A 25,983-nucleotide genomic window follows, 5' to 3' on the forward strand; every position below is an offset into this window, starting at 1 on the left:
CACGCTGGAGAAGAGGCGCTTAAGGGTAGATATCATAACTATGTATAAATATATAAGGGGATCATATAATAATCTCTCTAATGATTTATTTACCAGTAGGTCTTTCCAGCTGACACAAGGTCACCCATTCCGATTAGAAGAAAAGAGGTTCCAGCTAAATATTGGGAAGGGGTTTGTTACAGTGAGAGCTGTGAAGATGTGGAATTGTCTCCCTGAATCAGTGGTACAGGCTGATACATTAGATAGGTATAAGAAGGGGTTGGATGGTGTTTAGCAAGTGAGGGAATACAGGGATATGGGAGATAGCTCATAGTACAAGTTGATCCAGGGACTGGTCCCATTGCCATTTAGGCAAATTGGAGAGGCTTCAGATGTTTTTTTTTTTTTTGCCTTCCTCTAGATCAACTAGCAGTTGGCAGATTAAAAAAAAACAAAAAAAAAAAAACTAAAAGGTTGAACTTGATGGACGTGTGTCTTTTTTCAAAACTATGTACTATGTTATTCTGATTCAGCACTACAAAATACATGGTGTGATAAAATCCAGAAGGCTTCATTTGTGTATAGGGGACTGGTAAATAATAAAGTTTGTGAAGGAGATCTAAAAGGAGAAGGAGAAGGGCTCCATTTCCTGGGTCAATTCCTGACTTTAAAAGGAGTATTTACCAAAGACTGAATTTGTGAAGTTTTTTATACAGCTAATAAACTCACAACTCAAATATTTTCTTATTTATGAAAAAATGCAAATGTAAAAAACTTGAATCAGTTTAAATGGGGTGAATTTCCCAAGCAAAACCCACTAAAAAAAAAAACAAACATCATGAAGGCTTCAAACATCTGCAAATGGTTCAAGGGACCTCTGCATTTTGACTTCTGCACAACCTCAACAGTTTTTAGCTGGATTGTTTCCAAAATTTAGCTATTTAAAGCTTCAGGGCATAATAAAGCTTTAAAAATTTAGTTTTTTTAAAAAAACAAAAACATTGTGGGGTGTTTAATTAACCTAAATAAAATCGAGTTTTTACCGAAAATTACACTCGAAAAACTCAAATTTTTGGGAAAACACAAATCAACCTTTAATAAATAATCCCCTTAGAGTTTTCCATTTTAGCTTCAAGGTGGCAATGTATTAAAATTATATATGTTTGAAAGCCATGTATTTCAAAAGGCTTTTTGCCAGAGAACTGATGTTAAGGGGATGGGAATCAAGAGTGGAATCCCAGATAAAAGTGGTGAGTTATCTCCGATCTCCTGGTCACTCTAGGAGAGACAGATATGCTCAGGACTATGTAGCTGAGCAGTTTAGCCTCCACCAAGGAGTGTTAGAGGGACTAGGTTCTCATGGGTATTGTTGCCCAGAGAGGGAACCCACATGTAGGTCATAGGAGGGGGTACCTCGGACAGAGATGGAGAACTTGTGACTTCGCATGGAGTTCCCAGTAGCAGCTCTGGTAACGATGCACTGATATTCTCCTCCATAATCTTCAGCAACACTTTCTACCACAAACCGTTGCTCCGAAGCTGAAGACTCTTTGGTGTCACAGCTGAGACTGGATTGTTTACACCAGGAATAACGTAATAATCCCATTCCCTTTTCCACTGAGCAGAGAATCTCCAACCTCTCCCCAGCAATAACCTGTCCTCCTGCTGACTCAAGTCTTACACTCACATCAGAAAGCTTCTGTGCTGAATGAAATAAAAATAAATTACAGAATTAAAAAATACATTATATTCCAAACATGGATATCTGCGGATAAAGTCTCTGACAATCTTGTACCCTTTAAGTTAATAATAAAGTAAATGCATCCGACATTTTTTTCCCTTAGTAAGAATTAGATATTTGGCAGTTCGAGATTTTACTGACCTTTTATCTGGATACTTTTTGGGTCACTCTCCTTCTTCACACCCCCAGATTGAGCTTTTATTTCACAGGTATAATTCCCAGAATCCTCCATCTGAGCTGAGGGGACTCCATATTGGTTGGATAAACTGAATCCCTGCACATTGTGCCCATTTCTGTAGAAAACAAACTGTAGCTCTGTAGTCGCTCTGTGTGGGCTGAGCTTTGTGTCACATGTTATGGTCATGTGACCTCCTTCATTGATCTGAATTTGACCTGAATTCACAGATATTATTGGCTTTGAGAAGAGCTCTATAAAAGCAAAAAGACAAGTTTAGTTTTGAAGAAAAAAAACCATATCTAACGCTGCCCATTAGTGATGGGGGAATTTGTCCTGTTTCGGTTCACCACGAAATTTGTGAATTTCCTGCAAATTTCACAAAATGGGCAAAAAATTCCCGAAACGGGAATTTTGAGTCCGGCGACAATTGACACCGGCATCGAAGGTGACGCCCATTAAAGTCAATGAGTGTCCATAAATCGTTGCGGGTGGCGAAACGGGTAAATTCGCAGCGAATTTGCGCCTGCCAAATAAATTCGCCCATCACTACTGCCCATTGATTTAGGGCACCTTATAATTCAGTTAATACACAGGGGGCAAATTCACTAAATTCATTCAAGTGCGAAGCGGCTAACGCTAGTGCAAATTCACCATTGTGACGTCATTTCATTACTTTGCCAGTTTACTAATGGGTGCTGGCATAAATTCACTAGCGAAGTGGACCTACTCTAGCGCTACTTTGCACCCTTACGCCAGGCAAAGTTACGCTAATTCATTAACTTACGCATTTTACTGAACGTTACCTCTTGTGCCAGACTTGCCTTCACCACCTCAGACCAGGCGAAGTGCAATAGAGTAGATAGGATTGCTTCAAAAAAAGTTGAAATTTTTTTTAAGTCCCAAAAAACACTGGCGTCTTTTCCTTTTTTAAGGGTGGCTGAAAAAGATTGTACATATTTTTGGGGGCACCCAACTTCCCCCCTACATTTCCTAACGTATGGCACCTAAACTATACAGTGGGCACATGTATAGGGCAATATAACAACTATATTTTATTTAATGAAGCTTTCCCAGGCTTGTGAAGTGTAATGTATTTGCTGCAACATATACGTCCATTGTACTTTAACTTGGCGCCGTATGCAAATTAGGCATCACTAGCGCAACTTCGATTTGCTTGATGAATTAACTCTAGCTCAACTTCACTACCGTTCGCCTCCCTGAGCGCAAATTCACATTTTAGTGAATTTGCGTAGTACTGGCGAAACTGCGCCTGGCAAAGTGTGGCGAAGCTGTTGCTGGCGCAACTTTGGATCTTAGTGAATTTGCCCTAAAATGGGTCATTAAAAAACCCTTGTGCTGCAAGAACGTTCCCCTTAGTTCCCATTTACACATCATATGTTCCCTGACTGCTGATCTTTGCAATGAACTTTGGTAAATAGACAGAGCTGAATCACAAGAGAAGAACAGATTCTCAAAAATATAGTTTTTTAAATTCTTAAAACCCCCTCAATAAATTGTTGGTATAGGGGCTGATAAAGTTTTTACCTTTTACAGAAATGTACACACTGCTCTTTTTACCATAATAAATTAAATGGTGTTTTACTGATCTATAACACGTGTAGGAACCACTAGTTTTCATGTTTACGCTTCCGATGTTGAAATTCCCAGAGTGCGAGGAACCTATAAACTGATCTCCTTTGTGCAGTTCAGCTTCCCCAGCGCTGTACCCAGGATACGCGGCACAGGACAATTCCAAAATGTCCCCTTCAAACACAAAGGGTGGAACTTTCAGGGCGAGGTAACCTGGAAATTAAAAAATACATATTTGTTCATCAAATACCTCCTGCCTAATATAAAGTAGACAGACAAACAATTCATTTCAATAACATTTTACTAAAAACTCAACTTTTTTTTCTACAAATTTTTGAAATGCAAAGACCAACGGCTTCTCCCATGAATACATTGTTGACCATATTAGTTAGTGCTGTGTTGGTGAGGGGCTGGCAGTTGGGAGGCACACACTGTACCCATCCTATGAGTAGAGCATCATTCAGAAATGCAAGTTATGGAGTAGCAGTAGGTGAAGCCTGAAATAGTACCCTGTCCTTACTGCCTGCCTGTGACTGTGCCTTTTGGTGTTGGAAGGAAAGGTTAAAACTAAGTACAGCAAGTTTTATCAGAAAGTGTATACAGATATATTGGCTCCCAGTCTATGAGTTCTTGAGGTTACTCCATAGAATAAAGTGCCACCATTATAATCTATGGGTTTTACTCTCAGGTTGAGGGACAATTCCTAGAGTTAACCAACTACTGTTGTTGTTATTGAGATCCATGCTAAGCTCTCAGGACTTATCACAATATGTGGATTATTTAAAAAAAGGCACAAGATAAATACACTTTACAATTAATTAATACAATTAACGGGAAGCCTAGTAATATAGGCCAAGGGGCCATCATAAGTAGAACAAACATTTCACATCTCCAAAACATATTTTAGAGAGGAAAACTGTATTGTTATATAGGTTTAGATATAACCCCCCATCCCTGTAGAACCAAGGACCAAGTTTAGTATTTGGGGTGCAAATGGTTATTTAGCTGTTAGGGGGGAGCTGCATGAGGGGAACCAAGTTATAATAAGATTTCTAACAATTGCCACAAAGCAATATAAATATTTCAGAAATAAGTGTAGGGTGAGACAATAGGGGGCAGTCAACTCAGGGGGGCCAGACTGTTATGGAAGGGGTGGGTCTCACACAAAAGGGGACAGGTTTGTGTTATTGGGGGTCTGGGGTCAGATGAATGGCTGTATGTGCAAATCAGACTCCACCACAGAGATCACCACAGTCCTCTAGAGTGAAATTCCGCCACTCTCCATTCATTTCTATGGGAGTATTTATATTGGGAATATTTATCGATGGGTGAAAGTGAAAATTCATCCTTTGATAAATACACCTTTCAAAATTGGAGAGTGGTGGAATTTCACTCTAGAGGACTGTGGCGATCTCTAACTTCACTCTTTGTAAAATATACCCCTCAGTGTGGAGAAACAGATGTGGAGCTCAGGGAACCATCAAGGAACTTAGGATGGGAACTAACATCTGCTTTCATTTCTTCCCAGGGCCAGAACTAGGGGTAGGCAGAGTAGGCGCCCGCCTAGGGCGCAGTCATAGGGGGGCACAATTTTGAAAATAATTTTTTTTATTTTTTTTTATTTCTTTAAATTTTAAACTCCTTGTTCCCCAATGCGGCTGCCCCAGGCACCCAGCAGAGTTCCGCTCGGCTTTCCACCCTCCCCGCGACCCAGACAGTCTCTTACTTGCCCTGCTGGCTGGATCCGTGGGATCTGGCTTCTTTAGAAGCAGCAGGCCAGCAGCGCACGTAATGCGCAATTGCACATCCAACCAATGATGCGCCTGCAGCAAGAGAGGCGCGCAGGCGTGCGCAGTGACGTTAGGAGGGAGCTTTGCGCCTGTGTGGTGATCAGGTGATCTAGCCTGGCGCGTCGTGTGGGAGCGGCGTTCTCTCCTCTGAGGCTCTGACTCCTCCTGCCTGAAACTGTGGGTGGCTGCCTGCAGTGCCTGGTGACTGATCTGCTGCTGCTGGTATTGGAGTTGGAGCTGTTTGGCACAACAGGTACAGACTTGGGGGGCAATGCATTTTTTGGCACAACAGGTACAGACTTGGGGAGGGCTGGGGGGCAATGCATTTTTTGGCACAATAGGTACAGACTTCGGGGGGGCAATATTTTAGGTGCTGCTGGTTGGCACAGGTACAGATTGGGGCAATATTTTGGGTGCTGCTGGCTGGCACAGTTGTGTTAAAAGTAAAATGTTGTGGATATTCTAGTATTTGCACTTTGTTTAACAGGATAAAATTATCCTACTGTTTTGGTTTTTATGATATTTTTTAGTGTACTTTATTTTTGTTTGTTAACATTACATATTTATATAAAAGAAAAGTTTAATTCATTAATGTGTTGTAAGGTTTCTTTATTAAAAAAACCTGTAAGTGATTAGGTGGTAAATGGTCCTACAGAACTGGGGGGAGGGGGCGCTGATTGAAGTCCTTGCCTAGGGTGCCAAACTACCTTGGCCCGGCTCTGTTTCCTCCCACAGACACATGGAATGGCAAACACACAGCTGCATGGAGAGATCACAGCACAACGACAACCCCTGGCAAATTAATAATGTCTATAATTAGGATTGGGAACTACGAATGGACAACTAGGAGGTGCAGTGGATTTTTTTTAAACAGTTTAGATACTTTTAAATGAATTGCCTTAACGGGCAGATTCGGGAGATTAGTCACCTGGCGAGAAGGATTTAGAGCAGGTTCTCCTCTGAGGCACTTTCTCCAGGAGTCTAGTTTAGTGGGAAAAGCAATGGGCCACGTTCTCTTGGGCTGATATGAGAAGACGAGTGAATGATGCCAGTGCTTGCCACCTCCTTAAGTCAATAATTAAATAAGCTAATAGTAGGTTAGACCCTTAGATATCACTGTAGGTGGTGAGAGATAGAGGTAGGACAGGAGGGCAGGCATCAAACAGGCCCAGTTTCCTGGGTACCTTTGTTCTGTTTCATTGATATTTGCTTTGGTATTTGTATTATGCATAGAGCCATGGGACAATCAGTTGGATGAAGTAAAGGTCAGGCCAGTGTATGGGGACCTTATAGCTTGATTGGAAATGGGTGGATTATACTTTGGGTTTCAGTGAATTCTTTTTTGTGTCCCGTTTCAGGATCTTCCAGCAAACCCTTTGTGAGCTTTGATCCAAATTGGACCACGGTATTCACAAAGGAATCTGTAACTCTCACCTGCAATATGGATTATATGGTTAATTATCAAAGTCTGAATTTAACTCATTATTTTATTAAAAAAGTCCGACCAACTCCAAATTGCTGATTGGACCTTATTTATCATAGAAAAAGCTCCCTAAAATCGGTTCAGCAAAAATCTGAAAAAATAGTATTTTCACACTAAAATCGGACTTCTGGTGCCAAAATCCAAAAAAAAAAAATCTGATTTTTGCCCAAAACTCAGCGCAGACCATGATATTGAAACGAGACCTTTGCCATTGACTTCTACAGGACCCCAACAGCTTGGAGATGGCAAATTTTCAGATTCAGACTTTTTTCAGCTTTGGGGTATAATAAATTCCAAAAAAAATCATATTTTTTTTGGTCAAAAAAAATCTGACTTATTTGAGATTTTTGTATTCAGTATTTGATAAATAACCCCATAGTCTTTAAATAATTTGGGCTTATTTGCACTTTTATTTCATAAATACCCACCCAGGTGTGTTACCCAGTTGTTTCAGGAGATGGATGGATGGAGGTCCATAAAGCAATTATGTTGTAGAGAAAACATCCCCTCCTAATGTATAATCTGAAGCTTTCTTCACTCATGCACAGTGAGAATATATATATATATATATACATTCTACCAGATACTTCCCCTTCACAGAAAATGTGTGAAATTATAGAGAAGCAGAAAGTTTATTTAGAAGAGGAAGAGACTCCTCTGGCCGGTTGTTTCTGCTTTTCTACTTACTCTCTATCTACCAGAGACTCCATCATGTCCGTCCCTCTGTCTGTCATTCTGCTCTGTAAGTACAAGAACTTCACTCTTTACCATTATATCCATTTATTTGATGATTTGTCTTTTGTGGGATAAATATTTCAGAGGAGTAACTTTCCAGCACTGTTTTAATTGGTGATTAAACATGAACTAATGCACAAGAATAAAGCTAGAAATACTAGTGACATTTCTGTGCCAACTCAGAGATTCAGCAGCCCCATAATAGAACTAATTCCAAGGATTCCACCCCAGGGCCCCCCTACCCCCTCTTGGGCCCCAATACCTCTGTCACCACCCCCTTAGAAGCCCCCCACCCCAGACACTATGGGGCAAATTCACTATGCGCCAAAGCGCCTAACACTAGCGTCAATTCGCTAGCGTTGGGCATTTTCGTTACTTCGCAAATTCACTAACGGACGCTGGCGTAACTTCTCTAGTGTAACTTCGCACCCTTACGCCTGGCGAATTTGCGCAACGGACGTAACTACGCAAATTCACTAACGCACGCATTGTTCTGAACGCTACCTTTTACGCTAGACTTCCTTCGCCACCTCAGACCAGGCGAAGCACAATAGAGTAGAAAGGGATTGCTGACGCTGCCGTTTTTTCTATATTATGGGTGATAGGCTGAAAAAGATCGAAAAAATTTTTGGGCCTCCCCCCTACATTTCCTAACTCATGGCACCTTAACTATACAGTGGGCACATGTGTAGGGCAAAATAAACATTTTATTTGATGTTTTGAAGGTTTCCCAGGCATTTGTAGTGATTGTACGTATTCCTCCATTGAAATTTGAATTTGGCGGCGTATGCAAATTAACCATCGCTAGCGTAACTTCACTTCGCGAATCAACGCTAGTGCAACTTCGCAACCTTACGCTACCCCTGAGCGCAACTTCGGATTTTAGTGAATTTGCGGAGCGCTGGCGAAACTACACCTGGCGAAGTGCGGCGAAGTACGGGCGAAGTTACGCCTGGCGCAACTACGAATCTTAGTGAATGTCCCACTATGCCCCTCCATTCCCCCTCTGTTACCTTTGCGGGACACAATCAGGGGTTAGCGCAGGACCTAGGCAGGTGCTGGTCTGGGTTGGTGAAGCCCACCATGTATTCACCCGGTTTCCTGGCAGCCCAGTCTGACCCTGGAGTTGCCCAAAGGAGCCCTTATACTTCTGATCTTGTGAGGCATCTTTTTGGGGTCAGTGACACTGCACATGCTCAGTGAGCTCTGGGCTGCTGAGAATTCAGTCTTGGAGGTTGCGGGAAAACATCTAAATATTAACATCAGTTTACATATGATGCTTCAGGGGTGATTATTAAATGACTAGAATACACTGGTTTCCTAGTCACCCCTGGCCAGCATTCACCAATGGGTTAACCTCCCTCCGGACCAATGGACAGGACCTCCCACTAACAAGTTAAAATGAGAGCCCCACCCATACTCTTTTTTTGTCCTGTCCAGAGGCCGATGGATGGAAACAACAGAGGGTTCAGGTCCCTGTAGAGTTACCAGCATGTGGGGTTTGTGCGCTTCCTTAAGCCACTGCATTGCTGGAGGTCCAAATACTCCCCTATGAGGGGTTAGTTAAGGAAGGCCGGGTGGTGCGATGTTGCCATTATGGGCCAAGCTGTGCCTCCCGCAGAGCGGGTTAGGGAGGCGATGCTGAAACACGGGATGGGCTAGAGGAGCGATTCTATGCTATACTAATACCGGAAGTGAGAAAGACGCCATTTTTGATATGGGCAAGGCGTCTGTGTCGCAGCATTAAGGTGAAATACGGAAATATTTCTTTTGGCACCAAAATCTTCTAGGTATGGCGTGCAGCCCTGGAACAGGCATAGATTAAGTTTGTAACCCTAGCATATAGGGTAGAATTATATCATGCTTGTGCATTTGTGGGCAATTTAAGGAGACAGTACTTCCTGTTTGTATCCATTTGTTTGTGTGCTGCAATCCTGTCACTGTGTGTTACATTCCAGGGGATAGCTTGAACATGGATACTGGTGTACCGGGCAAGACACCTCACCCCAAGGGGAAAAGGTTAGATGGTACCTAAATGTGAAAAAAAAAAAAAAGACACCAATGGTTTATTGTCTTAATCTTGTTTATTGTTTTATGCAGCCTTCCTGCCACAGAAAAAAAAGATAAAACACCTGAGAAGACGTCAACTTCACAAGCTCAAGAAGATCGAACAACTTCATGCTCTCAGGAAAATCAAGCTTTTACGGATTCCTTAGCAGCTGTCATAAAACAGGCAGTGGTGCAGGGTTTTCAAGAAGTGGCTAGCTCCAGGAAAAGGCCAAGGCATGCATATTCAAGACAGACAGACTCACTGTCGGAGGTGTCTGAAGGGGAACTTTCAGATGTTTCAGTTTTTCATTCGCCATTAGGCTCAGAAGAAGGGGAGATTGACTCAGAAGATGAGTCAAATATTGATTTGTCTATAGTGGAACCACTAATTAAGGCAGTCCGTCAAACTTTGACGTTTCCTACAGAGCCATCTAAATTGTCTTCGGCTGATAAACTTTTTCCTTCTTTGAAGAAAAAAATCACTGTGCTTTCCAGTGCATGCCTCTATAAAAGAGATAATAGCTACAGAATGGAAGAAGACAGAGTATCCTTTTGATGATGATGAGGCAAAATTTTGGGATGCCCCTCCCAAGGTGGATGCAGGCGTGGTTAGGCTTGCTAAGAAGACAACATTACCTGTGGATGATGCAGTGGTTTTCAGAGAGCCTACGGAGAAAAAGATGGAGTTTAATCTAAAGAAATCGTTCGCGGCTGCGGGAGTTGCATGCAGGCCAGCTGTAGCACTAACTTCTGTTTCTAGAGCAGTTAAAGTTTGGCTCCTGAATATCGAGGAAGCAATTTCATCCAATGTCAAAAGACCTAAATTATTGGAGATGCTTGCAGACTGCAAATTAGCGATTGACTTTATGTCAGAAGCTTCGGTCGACTTAGGGCATTTTATGGCCAGATCCATGGCACTTTCAGTGGCAGCAAAGAGGGCATTGTGGCTGAAGCCTTGGGCAGCGGATGCAGCCTCGAAAACAAATTTATGTCAGCTCCCTTTTGAAGGGGATATGCTTTTCGGTGAAAAGCTGGACGCCATTATCAAAAAGGTCTCGGGTCAAGGGTCATGGGATATGAAACAGACACCTTCGAATGTTCTCGAGCTAAGGGCAATAGGAAAGGCTCTATTTGCTCTTTCAGATGTTCTAAAAGGGAAGAGTATAAAAGTCATGTCAGACAATGTCACAGCAGTCGCCTATGTGCAGAAGCAGGGAGGCACCAGAAGTATGACATTGTTAAAAGAAGCCATTCCGATATTCCAGTGGGCAGAAAGATGGCTAGAGAATCTTTCAGCAATACACTTGCCAGGAACAGAAAATGTAAGAGCAGACTTTTTAAGTCGAGTCACTTTAGACCCAGGAGAGTGGAGTCTTCACGAGAACATCTTTCAGGAATTGGCGAACGCATGGGATATGCCAGAAGTAGACGCTATGGCTTCAGTCCAAAACAGGAAATGCGAAAAATTCTACGCAAGGTATCCCTGCGAAGAGGCTCTGGCCATAGACGGTCTAAGTCAAGATTGGTCCAGGGGACTCGTGTATGTATTTCCCCCAATTCCTCTTATTTGGAAAGTGTTGAAGAAAGTGGATCGGGAAGCAGTCGATGCTATAGTACTGATTCCCTTTTGGCCAAGAAGACCTTGGTTTCCCAGGGAATGTTCCTCTACCAGGAGAAGGACCCCCTGTCCTTAATGGCATGGAGGTTGAAAGGGAGAGGTTAAAGAGGCAAGGTTTCAAGGAAGAGATTGTGGATTTTCTCCTAAAGTCAAGGAAGTATTCCACTTCATCTCAGTACTATAAAGTCTGGGACAGATTCGTGCAATTTGCAACCCTCAAAAACCAAGACCCAGGGGGTCTCCAATTGAGTACATTAAGGGTGCAAGTGTCAGCTATTTCAGCATTGACAGGAGTAAGCTGGGCATCGGATTCATTAGTCCAAAGATTTTTTGATGCTTTTGTAAGAGTAAAACCTTGCATAAAGAAAATTGCACCTCCTTGGGACTTACCGTTTGTTCTGGATGTTCTCACAAAAGCTCCCTTTGAACCATTAGAAAAGTCTTCTTTCTGGAACCTTACCTTAAAGGTTATACTACTGGTGGCGGTTACGTCAGCATGTAGAGTTGGAGAGTTGGCTGCCTTGTCTGCTTTAGAGCCTTATACGGTAATCTTCAAGGATAAAGTTGTGCTTCGACCTGCGTTCAAATTTCTACTGAAAGTTGTATCAAAATTCCGTATGGAATTAGAAATGGTTCTTCCATCTTTTTGTCCATCTCCAAAGTCGGACAGAGAAAGATATTGGCACACATTAGATCTGGTCAGAGCCATTGAAATTTACCTGGAGAGGTCCAAGATATTCAGAAAGTCAGACCATCTGTTTGTGATTCCCTGTGGGTTCAGGAAAGGGCAAGCTCCTTCCAAAAAGACTTTAAGCTCCTGGATTGTGTCGGCAATTGCGAAGACCTACAATATAGCGGGCAGGAAGGTTCCCCAGGGGTTAAAAGCCCATTCCACCAGAGCGTTGGCGAGTTCATGGGAAATGGAAGCGAAAGCATTGCCAGAAGCGATTTGTAGAGCAGCAAGATGGTCGTCTGTCAACACATTCATTAAACACTATAGACTAGATGTCCTTGCCTCCCAAGAAGCTAGATTTGGGAGGAAGGTCTTGCAGTCAGTTATACATTGCTGAATAAAGCATATTTTTTTTTCATTTCTGCAATATTGTGTATCCCTCCCTTTTTGCGTAGCTTTGGAAGTCCCATTGGTGAATGCTGGCCAGGGGTGACTAGGAAACTAGGAAATTGTTTTTACCTACCGTAATTTCTGTTTCCTGGTCACCTTCCATGGCAGCATTCACAAGGGAATTACCCACCTTAGATGTCAGGCTTTAGACTAAGACAAGTGAGTATGGGTGGGGCTCTCATTTTAACTTGTTAGTGGGAGGTCCTGTCCATTGGTCCGGAGGGAGGTTAACCCATTGGTGAATGCTGCCATTGAAGGTGACCAGGAAACAGAAATTACGGTAAGTAAAAACAATTTCCTGTTTTCTATGCTGTGTGTAACATCCATTTACTAATCAGACACAGATCTTTACTGCTAAAGAGCTGGGAGGGGCCACTAGTGACTGCAGCTGGGCACAGGGATTCAAGTGTTAATTTAAAGGGCGTATAATTATTAATTATAATATATTATTTATATTTTATAAATGAATCCCTCTGTCTGTTCAGTGCATCTGCCCAATACTTTCTCTCTTGTATTGCAGCTCTGCTGATGGGAAACATGGGTGAGTATAAGATATATAGTGGATAATGTACCCCCTACTGTAATTTATAAAGATATTATGTTACCGAGGAGTTATGTGACCATATTATAGCATGAGGCCGCAGGCCGAGTGCTTTTATACAGGTCACATAACTCCGAGGTGACTATTAATATCTTTATAAATTTAAAGTAGGGGGTACATTATGCATTATAATCTAACGTTTCTGAGTTCAGTTTTTACTTCCTGAAGATTTATGTGTTTGCTTTTTACATAATGCCAACTAGTCTATTTTGCTGGTGTCTCAGTCTTCAGTTTCAGTGGCTGAACAAAAGTGGCATCCCTCAGAGGAAAAGATTTGTTTACCTCATGAGGGAAAACAGCTGTTGTACAAAATAAAAGTTACCCTACACTAATTTTTCTTCTCATCTGTCCTTCTACAACAGTTTTCCAGAATGTAGTGGCAGCTTCCATAAAGGAGGTGCATGGGGAGCTCAGTCTGACTGGAACTGGGTAGGCAGTTAAGAGCAGGGCCCATTGACTTCAGGCTTTGGATTCTTTATGCTTGTTCTGTTTTTCTGATGTTTACTTGTTTCTGGTACATTTTGACTAGTATTGCAATATAGTTATACGCTTAAGAATAGAAAGAAAATCCCATATGGTGAAAATTGAAGTTCAGCAACAACTAATGCAGCCCTTTTCTGCTAAAAGCAAGTTCCTGTTGCTGTACTATTGGTCAATATCTAATGCTCATTCAATTATGAACTAACAGGCTTACAGTTATAAGAAAACATCGGACATTATACCCAGCTGCATCCAAGGTTTATATGCCCCAGAAATCATGTCCCATGAGCCACAGAGTTTAGGGGCACATGTTGTAATGCTACAAAAACAAGGTGATCCTTTCAAAAGTGAATTTAACCCACGGCGGAGGCAGAGGTCTGACCTAAGTCAGAGATTTAAATTAATTCTATAAGCGAAAGAAAAAAAGAACCCCAATTGCCTCCCACTCGTACCGCAGTTCCTCAGATATTACACTACTTATAAAGTATTTTGTGATTGCGTGAGGGCAATCACTGAACGTTAAAAAATACTAATGTGCTTGGTTTGCACAAATTACAATTATATTAAAGTGCCAGTGCTATAAGAATTAATTCAGTTAAATGTACTTAGACTTAAAGGTTGATAGATACTCAATACAATTAATGCTTTACACAAATAAATAATTAACCTTTTAATCCAGTGTATTATCCAATACCTTATATTTTCACCCACAATCAATCCAACCAGGAATTAATGAGAATAAAAATACTAAAGTGCTTTAAGTGCTAATAGGTTTATTGTAAGGTCGCAATTACTAAAATTTCATAATTGCTTACAAATTAATTAGTTGTAAAGTGCTAAAAAGTGCCAAGTAATTAATGATCAATAATAAATAGTGTAGTTGATATAAAGAGGACCGCAGTTAATGGGATAAATAATTTAAAAACACACAAATTGCTCAGGTTAAAAGGTTTCAAGTAGGAAATAGAAAATTGGAGAGGGTGGAGCTGTCCCAAAAGCTGCTACCTAATTGTTTTCTATCCCTGGGACACCACAAAGATAAGGAGGCAGAATACCCGGGACTTGTGGTCTTGTGTTATTAACTAAATCCTGTTCTGTAAGAGAGCTAAATAAGCCTAAAAAAACCACGAATCCACGGGCTCTTGTGAGCTTTAGCAACAGAGAAAGGAGATACCCGAGCACTAATTAGAAATAGATTTCTTTTCCCACCCCTTCTATTCCGTTTCCCAAAGACTGAAATTATTCTAAAAGTTATAAGTTAAAGGGATTCCAAACGCCGACGCGCGTTTCGCAGTGATAGCTTTATCAAGGCGTAATGAGAGCGTACCTCCAGCGTCGGGTTTAAATCACTTCCTTACGATGCGTCACTATAGGAAATATCGCGAGACTTAAACCCTATTCGCAAAGGCCAGTGTATCTATCGCGAGGATTAGCTACAATGTATTGTCATGGATACCATGTAGCGTGTATGTAACGTTTAATGCACAGAATCATAAACTTATTGCAACTATTTAACTTATATAACGCGAATCACAGATATCACTGCCAGCATTCTTAATGACTCAGGAGGACTGTTCTTATTATATGAACCTATTATTATTAACCTATTGGCTTCCGATGAATTAAATCAATTAATGTACATATATATAAACTGTGATTATTTTAAAATATCATATTTATTAAGTATCAATTAAAACTGCATATTTTATAAAATATATTTATATATCATCAGAGCATCAGTTAAAAATAAACATGTTTCTTGGTTTCTAATAATTAAATGGATAGTAAAATTGATTAAATAAATGATGTGAATAAATTATTTTCATTTATTCCTGTAGGGGATACTGTATTCATTCTGAAGATCCAAAAGCTCTCCTTTTTTTTTAAACCCTATTCGCAAAGGCCAGTGTATCTATCGCGAGGATTAGCTACAATGTATTACTCTGTAAAAAAATCGATTCCTACTGGTGAATTTTTAAGACTCAAACGTAACTGTTCTACAATAGAATATTTTAAAGAACAGGCTACTGAATTGAAAACCAGACTCAAACAGAGGGGTTATTCTGGCAAGATAGTCAAAAAAGCATACCACAGAGCATTGGTTACAGATAGAAATAATTTATTAATAACAAAAGATAAAATACCGCAATCTAACAATCCGGTTCGATTCATAACCACGTACAATGCTGATAGCTCACAGATACAAACTATTTTGAACAAACATTGGCCTATACTGTTGGAAGACGATACTCTTGGAACATTATTACAGAAACGTGCATCAATATGCTACAAGAGAAGTCCGAATTTGAGGGACTTATTGACCAGGAGTCATTTCCAAATATCACGAAATAAGAGGCAGAAAAACTGTGGGTGCTTCCCCTGTGGCAATTGCAACATGTGCAGTAAGATGTCTAAAATCACCAACTTCGAGGATCGTTTCGGCACTATTCATAATGTCAACTACTATATAAATTGCCGAACCCAAGGCGTAATATACTGCATAGAATGTCCGTGTAACAAACGATACATAGGAATGACCACTCAAATGCTGAAAACAAGAATGCAGCAGCATTGCAGTACAATTAGAACCGCTGGTAACGAAAACAAAAGTGATAAAACAATTTCCACCGTGGCTCAACATTTTAAAAAACTACATAACAAGGATCCCTCTACTATGAAGTTCTGGGCATTGGAGAAAGTCGAATTGGGAATACGTAAAGGAAACCTGGAACAAGCTCTGTTAAAAAGGGAGAGCTTTTGGATCTTCAGAATGAATACAGTATCCCCTACAGGAATAAATGAAAATAATTTATTCACATCATTTATTTAATCAATTTTACAATCCATTTAATTATTAGAAACCAAGAAACATGTTTATTTTTAACTGATGCTCTGATGATATATAAATATATTTTATAAAATATGCAGTTTTAATTGATACTTAATAAATATGATATTTTAAAATAATCACAGTTTATATATATGTACATTAATTGATTTAATTCATCGGAAGCCAATAGGTTAATAATAATAGGTTCATATAATAAGAACAGTCCTCCTGAGTCATTAAGAATGCTGGCAGTGATATCTGTGATTCGCGTTATATAAGTTAAATAGTTGCAATAAGTTTATGATTCTGTGCATTAAACGTTACATACACGCTACATGGTATCCATGACAATACATTGTAGCTAATCCTCGCGATAGATACACTGGCCTTTGCGAATAGGGTTTAAGTCTCGCGATATTTCCTATAGTGACGCATCGTAAGGAAGTGATTTAAACCCGACGCTGGAGGTACGCTCTCATTACGCCTTGATAAAGCTATCACTGCGAAACGCGCGTCGGCGTTTGGAATCCCTTTAACTTATAACTTTTAGAATAATTTCAGTCTTTGGGAAACGGAATAGAAGGGGTGGGAAAAGAAATCTATTTCTAATTAGTGCTCGGGTATCTTCTTTCTCTGTTGCTAAAGCTCACAAGAGCCCGTGGATTCGTGGTTTTTTTAGGCTTATTTAGCTCTCTTACAGAACAGGATTTAGTTAATAACACAAGACCACAAGTCCCGGGTATTCTGCCTCCTTATCTTTGTGGTGTCCCAGGGATAGAAAACAATTAGGTAGCAGCTTTTGGGACAGCTCCACCCTCTCCAATTTTCTATTTCCTACTTGAAACCTTTTAACCTGAGCAATTTGTGTGTTTTTAAATTATTTATCCCATTAACTGCGGTCCTCTTTATATCAACTACACTATTTATTATTGATCATTAATTACTTGGCACTTTTTAGCACTTTACAACTAATTAATTTGTAAGCAATTATGAAATTTTAGTAATTGCGACCTTACAATAAACCTATTAGCACTTAAAGCACTTTAGTATTTTTATTCTCGTTAATTCCTGGTTGGATTGATTGTGGGTGAAAATATAAGGTATTGGATAATACACTGGATTAAAAGGTTAATTATTTATTTGTGTAAAGCATTAATTGTATTGAGTATCTATCAACCTTTAAGTCTAAGTATATCTAACTGAATTAATTCTTATAGCACTGGCACTTTAATATAATTGTAATTTGTGCAAACCAAGCACATTAGTATTTTTTAACGTTCAGTGATTGCCCTCACGCAATCACAAAATACTTTATAAGTAGTGTAATATCTGAGGAACTGCGGTACGAGTGGGAGGCAATTGGGGTTCTTTTTTTCTTTCGCTTATAGAACATGTTGTAATGCATCACTACACACAGCAGACACGCAGCACGTGCAATCTACTTGTTTTATATAAGAACACTTAGAAGACTTTACCTCAGTACAGGCATCCACCAATTGATCTTTTCCAGCTGCTCGAAAGCCACACCCACGTGATTAGCCATTGGTTACCTGCCTGTAAATATCCATAATTGCCCCACCCTTACAAGCACAAGGTATGTAACTAAGGGATGTTGCTGTTTTGTAAGAGTTAAGCTCACGGGCTGCAGCATATGTCATTTTTGACAGGTTTTATTTTCAAGTGTGTGGGAGGGGCAGAGGGAGTGGTTGGAGGGGGAGCGGAAGAGGGAGAGAGACGTCACGCAGACTGAGCGAGATCAGAGGTGGAGGGGGGGGACAGAAGAGTGAGAGAGACGCTGACGATGGAAACAGCAGAGGGAGAGAGAGGACGTGGGGAAGTGACAAGTGAGGCAGACAGGCAGGAAGATAAACTGCAGGTAGCGTGTGGCACTGACCACTGCTGACGCATTAAGTTGTAAACGGCGCGTTCTGACGCCAGAACGCGCTGTTTATATAGTGAATAAAGTACCCCCTCTTGTAAAATATAAGGATATTATAAGTTACCGAGGAGTTTCATGACCATATAAAAACACGAGGCCGAAGGCCGAGTTATACAGGCCATGGAACTCCGAGGTAACTTCTAATATCCTCATATTTTACAACTGGGGGTACTTTATTTATTATAATACACAAATTTCAATGAGTCATGTGACAGAAATGACATCAGAACTCACCGTTTATAACTGATGACATCAGAACTCACCGTTTATAAGGATATAATTTACAGGATATTCATGGCTTTTGTGTATTATAAGGTTATAATTTACAGTCTGGTCCCATAGGGAATTGACCAGACTGTAGATTATATATACATATACAGTACAGTCTGAATTCTTTTTAATACAAGTGAAGTTCAAGCAGCAAAGGTTACTGGTTTATTATTACCCTGTTTATTCATTACTGTTACTTTCTCTATTGACTATTAATCTAAAGGATGCAGTATAAATAGAGGGACAGATCTATATATGTGATGGAAACACTACAAAACCTGCACTGGTTTTATCCACGGCCGATCAATTTTATTTTCCTAAAAGTAGCACCAGCCAAGGGAAAAATATAGCAAATGTATTTACTGACAAATGGTCACATTCCTCTTGGATGCCGAAAATACTTTTTATTTGAATGAATTTCTATGTATGATGATAGATTTAAATGTATTTATATTTATTCCAACTCATTTTAATAGGTGTTTTGTATTCATTTCTTTATTTTATAGAACTGATGGATAATGTGAGGAGCTGATTATTCTGTCTGTTTGTGTTATTGTGTAGGAGCTGCAGCCAGACCGGTGATTTCCTTCTCCCCAAACTGGACCCCAATACTCACTGGTGATTCTGTAACTCTGAGCTGTAACGGGGCCCCTCCTGCACAAGGGAATGAGAAATATTCCTGGTACAGAGACAATAACCCAATACCAGGAGAGGAACAGAAGAACTATATTATCCAGAGGGCCCAGAGAGAACACAGTGGGAGGTACAAGTGTCAGATCAGTGAGAGAAGTGTTGCCCTCCAGCTGACAGTTAGTGATGGTGAGTTTCCCACCCCAGCTCTGAGACCTCAAGAAATGATAAGAAATGTGATGCTTTATAGAAATGTCTTAATTCCTCATTTATTTCCCTATAGTTTCCTTCTCTTTATTGTATGTCTATTTCCCCTGTACAACTGCCAGTTCTGTACCAGTCCCGCCTACACTCTCATTATCAGCTGAATCACATGCCAATAGCTGGCACTGAGGTTTGTTCATGTATGTAGAGATAATGTTATTACTAGAGGCACATTTATCAATTCGAATTCATGGGAATTTTTTAAAACTCCCTTAAATTCAAAATTTATTTAAAACATTTTAATTTTTAAAAAGTTGGATGAATTTAAATGATCTGAAAACTGGAATCAAATTCAATCAAACTCGAATTGAGTTTTAAATTCCCCTAATTTCCTAGTTGGATTTGACAGTTTTGACCATAAAAAAAAATCAAAAATTTGAGTCAGAATTTTTAATTCGACCCTTAATAAATCTGCCCCTTAATGTATGACTTATTAGTATACATAGTATGTATGCCTGGAACTTGCCAGAACAGAAAGAGTAATCTGAGACTAAGCTATGACAAACATGCTGTTCATGTCCATGGTCTGGCCTTCTTGTTAAAGGAGAAGTAAACCCTAAAAATGAATTTAGTTAAAATTGTCATGTTTTATATAGTGAACTTATTGCACGAGGCTAAAGTTTGAGCTTGTCAATAGCAGCAATGATCCAGGACTTCAAACTTGTCACAGGGGGTCACCATCTTGGAAAGTGTCTGTGACACTCACATGCTCAGTGGGCTCTGATTGGCTGTTGAGAAGCTAAGCTTAGGGCTCGTCACTAATTATCCAGCAGAAAATGAGCTTCCCTGGCTGTAATATAAGATGATGCTACAGGTTTGCTGATTATTAAATTCTGATGCTAATTGCACTGGTTTCTGTGCTGCCATTTAGTAATTATGTGTATTAATTACTAATCAGCCTTATATTGTGACATTTCTATTCTATGTGTACTGTATATTGTGAGTGGGTCCCTAACCTCAGTAAGTGACAGCAGCACAGAGCATGTGAATCAGTGAATCAGCAGAAAAGAAGATGGGGAGCTACTGGGGCATCTTTGGAGACACAGATCTTTACTGCTAAAGTGCCTTTTATCCCATTTACTTTGAGAAGGGTAGATCCTCCGAAATGTGGTGTGGAGATCTCAATAAACCAAACATATTTAGCACATTTTGCATGCGCAAGTGCCATCTGATTCCCTTCTTGTTCTGGCTCTACTTCTTTAGTTGGGCTTTAGTTCTAAAACCCTGATATCTACACTCCCTATATTTCCATTTGCTTTTGACTTAATTCTACTAGAGACAGCATATTGTGACCTGGAGAAATGAGAATCTTCATAGACATAGTCCTTTAATCTAAAGCCATGTGTAAATGGTCATCACTGTATCAATAAATGAATGATGGGGGTGACAAAATAGGAGAAAGGGCTGGTATCACTGAGTTTAGAGGGTTAATGTTTCCCAAGTGTTAATAAAGCATTTTCTCTGATACTCCAGAACTCCCTATAAATAGTTGCCTTTTACATTTCCTACAGTGCAGATTATAATCGAATTCACTGGAGAGAGTCTCCTGAGTTTTTCCCTAATTCCAATTATACATTTTAGTAATTTTAAGACAGTTCATCCTATACCTAAAAAGGATAATCAGATTTCTGCTCTAAATCAGGAGTCGTGTGGATATTTGTGATATGCAAATGTGATAATAAAAGTCTTGTTTTGAGGAACAGGCTTTTAGTCATCTTGTACATTGTCCCATATTGTGTAAATGAGGCCCTGGGTGTTTAATAAAGTGCCAGTGTGGCACCACTAAAGGCTTCTGTATTCCAATTGGCCACGTTGCATGAGAATCAGTGATTGGCTGGTCAGTTTGCTGCTGGTAGGAGTCTGCCAATCAGGTCTTGTTCATCTAATGTTTCTGTATGTGATTGTTAGTTCATAACTCTGCCTATTACTGTGTCTACTGTCACTTTCCCACACTACAACAACTGTGGTACTGTGTTAGCCAGTAGCAAAAATAACAAATAAAAAAACAAACAAATACAAAAAGTAGTGTAGAAGTGATACCTATATTGGTGAACAATAAAATAAATAGATTGCAAGCTTTCGGAGCACCAAGGCCCCTTCTTCAGGCAAATACAAATGAAAGCTGAAAGGCACAGCATATATTCTGTTAGATCAGTGAAAGGGATTTATGGGCAATAAATTAGGAAGTTACAGATGGATAGAGATCAAATGGAGTCTATGGAAGACAGCCATCCCGTAATTCGGAGCTTTCTGGATATCGGGTTTCTGGATAAGGGATCCTATACCTGTACTGGGTGCTCTACAGGAGGCAGATACATTGGTGAAACAGGACAAAGATTGCGCACAAGGATGAACCATCACAGACATAAAATCAACAGCAAATCATGTGATACACCAGTGGGGCAACATTTCTGCAGTCAAAATCACAGTCTTCAGGACACGAAGGTCTTAATTCTAAAAGGCAACTTTAAAACTGAACGGGAAAGGAAGATTTATGAATTCAAATGTATGGAGTTATTTAACACATTAAGACAGGGCCTTCATTTAGGGTCAGGTTTCATGTGACACTATGTGACCTGACTGAATCCAGACTCCTGGACTATTTACAACCCCAATTCATTGTATTATCTCTACATTTGATCTCTATCTGTAACCTCCTAATTTATTGCCCATGAATCCCTGTCACTGATCTAACAGAATATATGCGGTGCCTTTCAGCTTTCATTTCTATTTGCCTGACGAAGGGGCCTTGGTGCTCCAAAAGCTTGCAATCTATTTATTTTACTGTTAGCCAATATAGGTATCACTTCTACAATATTTTTCATTTTATTTTTATTTGTTATTTTCCACACACTCACACCTTCATTGCCATTCATTACTTTTTCCTATTACGTTTTTCTGTATGTCCCCCTTCCCTACTGCTTAGTGTCCCTTCACTTTAGACCTATACTGGCCATCTAAAGCAGCTGCATAATATTGTTCTGTTGCTGATTTTAAGTGTTTGTTCAAATAAAAAGCGTGTTAATAGAAACATCATTTCCTTTATTTCAGATAAAGTCGTCCTGCAGGCGCCCCCTGGTGTCCATGAGGGGGAGGGACTGACTCTCAGATGTTACACTCGCCCTGAATATAAAAAAACAAACACATTAGTTTTTTACAAGAACAATTCAACCATTCAGTCTCTGGGCTCAGACTATTTAGTGCTTGGGAGAGCACAGACACATATGTCGGGTTCATACAGATGTAGAACAGAAATATATGATAAGTCTGTGGGTTACACTATCAATTACACATCTGCTGAGGAACATCTTTCAGTCACAGGTAAATATAAATCTCTTTTATTAGTAGTTGTTTTTAGAATTTGGTTTCAGCAATACCTGGCTTGGTACATTATCAAATATCAGCACATGAAGGGATGTCATCAAGGGGCTCCACGAGGGACTAGAATGGGGGCCCAGCTGTGAGGTTCCCAACAGTCCAACGTTGATGACTCAATGAGAAGATGTGGTTCATGGACTTCTCTACTATCATGCCATGGATCAGAGCAGGTCCATAGACATAAGAAATTATGGCCGTGACAATGGACAGAAAGGTCCATAGTTATCCCTTTTTCCTGGACACCTGTCCAGTTTATTTGCAGGACAGGAGTTGCGTTCCTTGGCCTTTCATAATATGGTTCACTGTGACGTCCTTTATAGAATCAGAATAAGTTGCTGACAGTGCTGAGAATAAGCCATAAGAATGTGCGAATGTGTCTGCCACTCCCTCCCTGCAAGCAAACTTCTGCTGCCACCTCACCTGCCCCATATATATATATATATAAACCGTATATAATCCCATGTGTGCTCTCCGAATGAAGTAGTATTCACATGCCTAGGTGCTGTCTCAAGCTTCACACATGCAGGTTCCATCAATAGACGAACTCCAGGACTTCATAATGCAGTGAAACGTTGGAAACATTTCATTGTCAATGTTTCTGTCCTAATTTGGACCTTTCACAAGACATAATAAGCAGAAAATACACCCCCTAGGTTTAAATATAGAAGATGGTACCAAAACCCAGTGCTAGTCTGTCTGTAGGAAACAGCATTAAGTCAGTATAGTGTAGGGCAACCAATACATTTCTGTATAGTATAAAGTCCACAGCCCCATCCAAGTCCTGGAGTTTGTCTATTGGACAGTTTAGATCACCCCCAATACATTCTACATTCTGGTACCCTGGATGTTTGCAAGTAGTTACACTTGTACATCACACTTAAGTAGGTTCAACTGCATCTTTATCTGATCTCAGGATTAATGTAATAATGAAATGACTGTGAGGAGACACTCTCTCCTTTTATGGCACTGGCTGCATCAAATAGGTGAATTCAATTTCTCATATTTCTATTTGTCTTAATATTTAAAATATTATAAGATTATACATGATTCCAATCAGCCCCTGTCCTAGTGAGCTTGCAATCTAAGGTACCTAGCATATTCCCATCAGTTCTGCCCCAGTGAAGCTTACAATCTAAGGTCCCAGTCATATTCCCATCAGTCTCTGTCCCAATAAGCTTACAATTACAGTGGAGCTTTTTTTTTTTTCCATTATATTTTAACTTCACGCCGTATGCAAATTAGGCATCGCTAGCGTAACTTCGCTTTGCCTGATGAAGTAACGGTAGCGTAAGTTCGCTACCGTTCACCTCCCTGAGCGCAACTTTGCATTTCAGTGAATTTTCATAGCGCTGGCGAAACTACGCCTGGAGAAGTGCGGCGAAGTGCGGCGAAGCTGTCGCTGGCGCAACTTCGGATCTTAGTGAATTTGCCCCCAGAACACTAGCTAATGTAGCACAGTGTCTGGGAAAAAAACTAGAGGGAAGGTAGACCTCTTCCAGAATCAGACCGAGCATGTGAGCAGAATAATAGAGGCTGGGGAACCAGCATGTAATATATTGAATGTAATATTCAGGGGAATGCAGGACGTTTGAAAGACTGGGAGGCTGTGAGGGAATTCTCTGAAGCAAGGTAGAGTGTGGTAAGACCCTGTAGTAAAAACAAGGCTGTTGCAAAGAGTTATATGGACTACTACCCTAAGTGAAGGGAACATTCTAATGCTGTTAATGCCTTTAACCCGAGAACCATTATCTAACCTCATATGTTCTTTTCTCTTACAATAACCATGTACACAATAGTCATTCACAAATAAACTATACAGTACCTGACTTGGCTGGCCTTTTAAATCTGTTTAGACTTCCATATGCTTGGAATTCATATCTTGTCTGTTTCTGGGATATTCTACTGATTCTTAAAGAAAAACAAAACAGAGAACAGTGAACAAAGAAAGGGTATAACTCTCGTTTGGAAATCTTTTCATAATGCAATAGGACAGACCTCTCAACCTCTGCCTGATTTTGTACATCTTTTAGGATTCTGCTTGTAGATGGCAAAAATGGGAAAAATGCACATTTGTTGCTCAATTGTCTCTTTCTCAGTTGCTTAGACCGCTGGGATCATTCCAAACATTTATAGAATTTGAACAAAAGTTTTAATTACTCCACAGATATAATCTCAATAATCTATTTTACGGGTATGGGACATGGTGTTCACCAACTTAACTTTCAGGTGCTGGATGTGGTACCAACATTGAGAAGAGGAGGGAGATAAAGTTGAGATACTTTTAAGGAGATTGGATAGTCTAGCTCTGTTAGGCTTGAACATGGATTATGATCTGTGTACGTATTGTTGAAGTTGTTTTAGTGCTGAGTATTTCATTTTATTATTATTCTGTTGTTGGGAACAACAACATGGGATGGATTTTTGAAAAAAAAAAAAATGAAATTTTCAACAACTGACAAATTCTGTTACAATTATAGTATGTGTGTTGTATGAGATTGGAATTAGTAGAAGTGGCCACTGGATGGCACTGGATACATATGTGCAGTGTATAAAGGAATGGTAATTACATTATGTATGATTGGCTTGACAAGAACTGGAAACATTGCTGTGCCCAATATATTTTAGATATACACTGGAGAGCTGTCATTTGCAATGTTGCTGTATCGCCCGGAAGGTGCAACTGCATTTTGTGTAAATATTGGTCAGCGGGCAGATGTTTACTATTTTTTATGTAAGATTTTACTCTATGGGGCCTATTTACTAAAATTCTACTAAAATACTGTTTTTCACAAATCGTATTTTCCTTTAAAAAATACTCGTTTTTTTCGATTTCTGTAAAACTCTAAAATGTCAAGATTTAAGGGGGTTATTTATTAAAGTCTGAATGTAAAAAACAAAAAAAAAATGTGTTTTTTTTAGTGGAAAATTCTAAATTTCCCTCAGTTTTCTCACATTTGTCCCTAATCCAATTAAATCACGTTTTTTTAATAATAAATATTATATAATAAATAGAAGTTTTACAGATATTACTATTAGCTAGTGCATCGTTCAGCATTTTTTACTTTTTTTGGAAATTTTTATATTCAGATCTTTTAATAACTTTCATGGCATTCATGTTTTATCGTGGTTTTCAAAAAACTTTTAGGACCATAAATGTTTACTTATAAAAGTATCTAACACAATAAAATTCCATAATTACAAAAAACTCATCAAATCCTGTAACATCACCTTAAGATGATTATGAACTATATATACAGTATATATATGGCTTAATATTATATGAACATTTTTATTACTGGAAAGAG

The 25,983-nt window shown here is 39.6% G+C and overlaps 3 protein-coding genes across 5 annotated transcripts in view; 1 reads left to right on the forward strand and 2 right to left on the reverse strand.

The window, feature by feature from the left end:
• The window catches only part of LOC108699148 (Fc receptor-like protein 2), a 21,695-nt gene extending 14,221 nt beyond the window's left edge, over window positions 1-7,474 (reverse strand). The window contains exons 1-5 of the mRNA XM_041574001.1: window positions 7,460-7,474; window positions 6,598-6,712; window positions 3,444-3,701; window positions 1,862-2,149; window positions 1,393-1,683 (exon numbers count right to left, since the gene is read on the reverse strand). Coding sequence (XP_041429935.1) covers window positions 1,393-1,683; window positions 1,862-2,149; window positions 3,444-3,701; window positions 6,598-6,712; window positions 7,460-7,474 — 967 coding nt within the window. The remainder of the gene's footprint in view (window positions 1-1,392; window positions 1,684-1,861; window positions 2,150-3,443; window positions 3,702-6,597; window positions 6,713-7,459) is intronic.
• LOC121397249 (Fc receptor-like protein 4) overlaps window positions 7,440-25,983 on the forward strand; it is a 23,903-nt gene continuing 5,359 nt past the window's right edge. Inside the window, exons 1-4 of one of the 2 annotated variants that reach the window (XM_041573726.1) lie at window positions 7,440-7,503; window positions 12,807-12,827; window positions 18,968-19,225; window positions 22,352-22,621. In XM_041573726.1, coding sequence (XP_041429660.1) covers window positions 7,473-7,503; window positions 12,807-12,827; window positions 18,968-19,225; window positions 22,352-22,621 — 580 coding nt within the window. In that variant the 5' untranslated portion in view covers window positions 7,440-7,472. Of the gene's footprint in view, window positions 7,504-12,806; window positions 12,828-17,663; window positions 18,074-18,967; window positions 19,226-22,351; window positions 22,622-25,983 lie in introns of those variants that run through there. The other variant, XR_005963606.1, reaches the window with a different exon arrangement.
• LOC108699150 (Fc receptor-like protein 5) overlaps window positions 22,326-25,983 on the reverse strand; it is a 24,363-nt gene continuing 20,705 nt past the window's right edge. For both annotated transcript variants that reach the window (XM_041573712.1, XM_018231012.2), the window contains exons 8-9: window positions 24,501-24,586; window positions 22,326-22,423 (exon numbers count right to left, since the gene is read on the reverse strand). In XM_041573712.1, coding sequence (XP_041429646.1) covers window positions 24,528-24,586 — 59 coding nt within the window. In that variant the 3' untranslated portion in view covers window positions 22,326-22,423; window positions 24,501-24,527. The remainder of the gene's footprint in view (window positions 22,424-24,500; window positions 24,587-25,983) is intronic.

This window comes from Xenopus laevis, chromosome 8L, assembly GCF_017654675.1.
Source record: "Xenopus laevis strain J_2021 chromosome 8L, Xenopus_laevis_v10.1, whole genome shotgun sequence".
Taxonomy (NCBI): Eukaryota; Metazoa; Chordata; class Amphibia; order Anura; family Pipidae; genus Xenopus; species Xenopus laevis.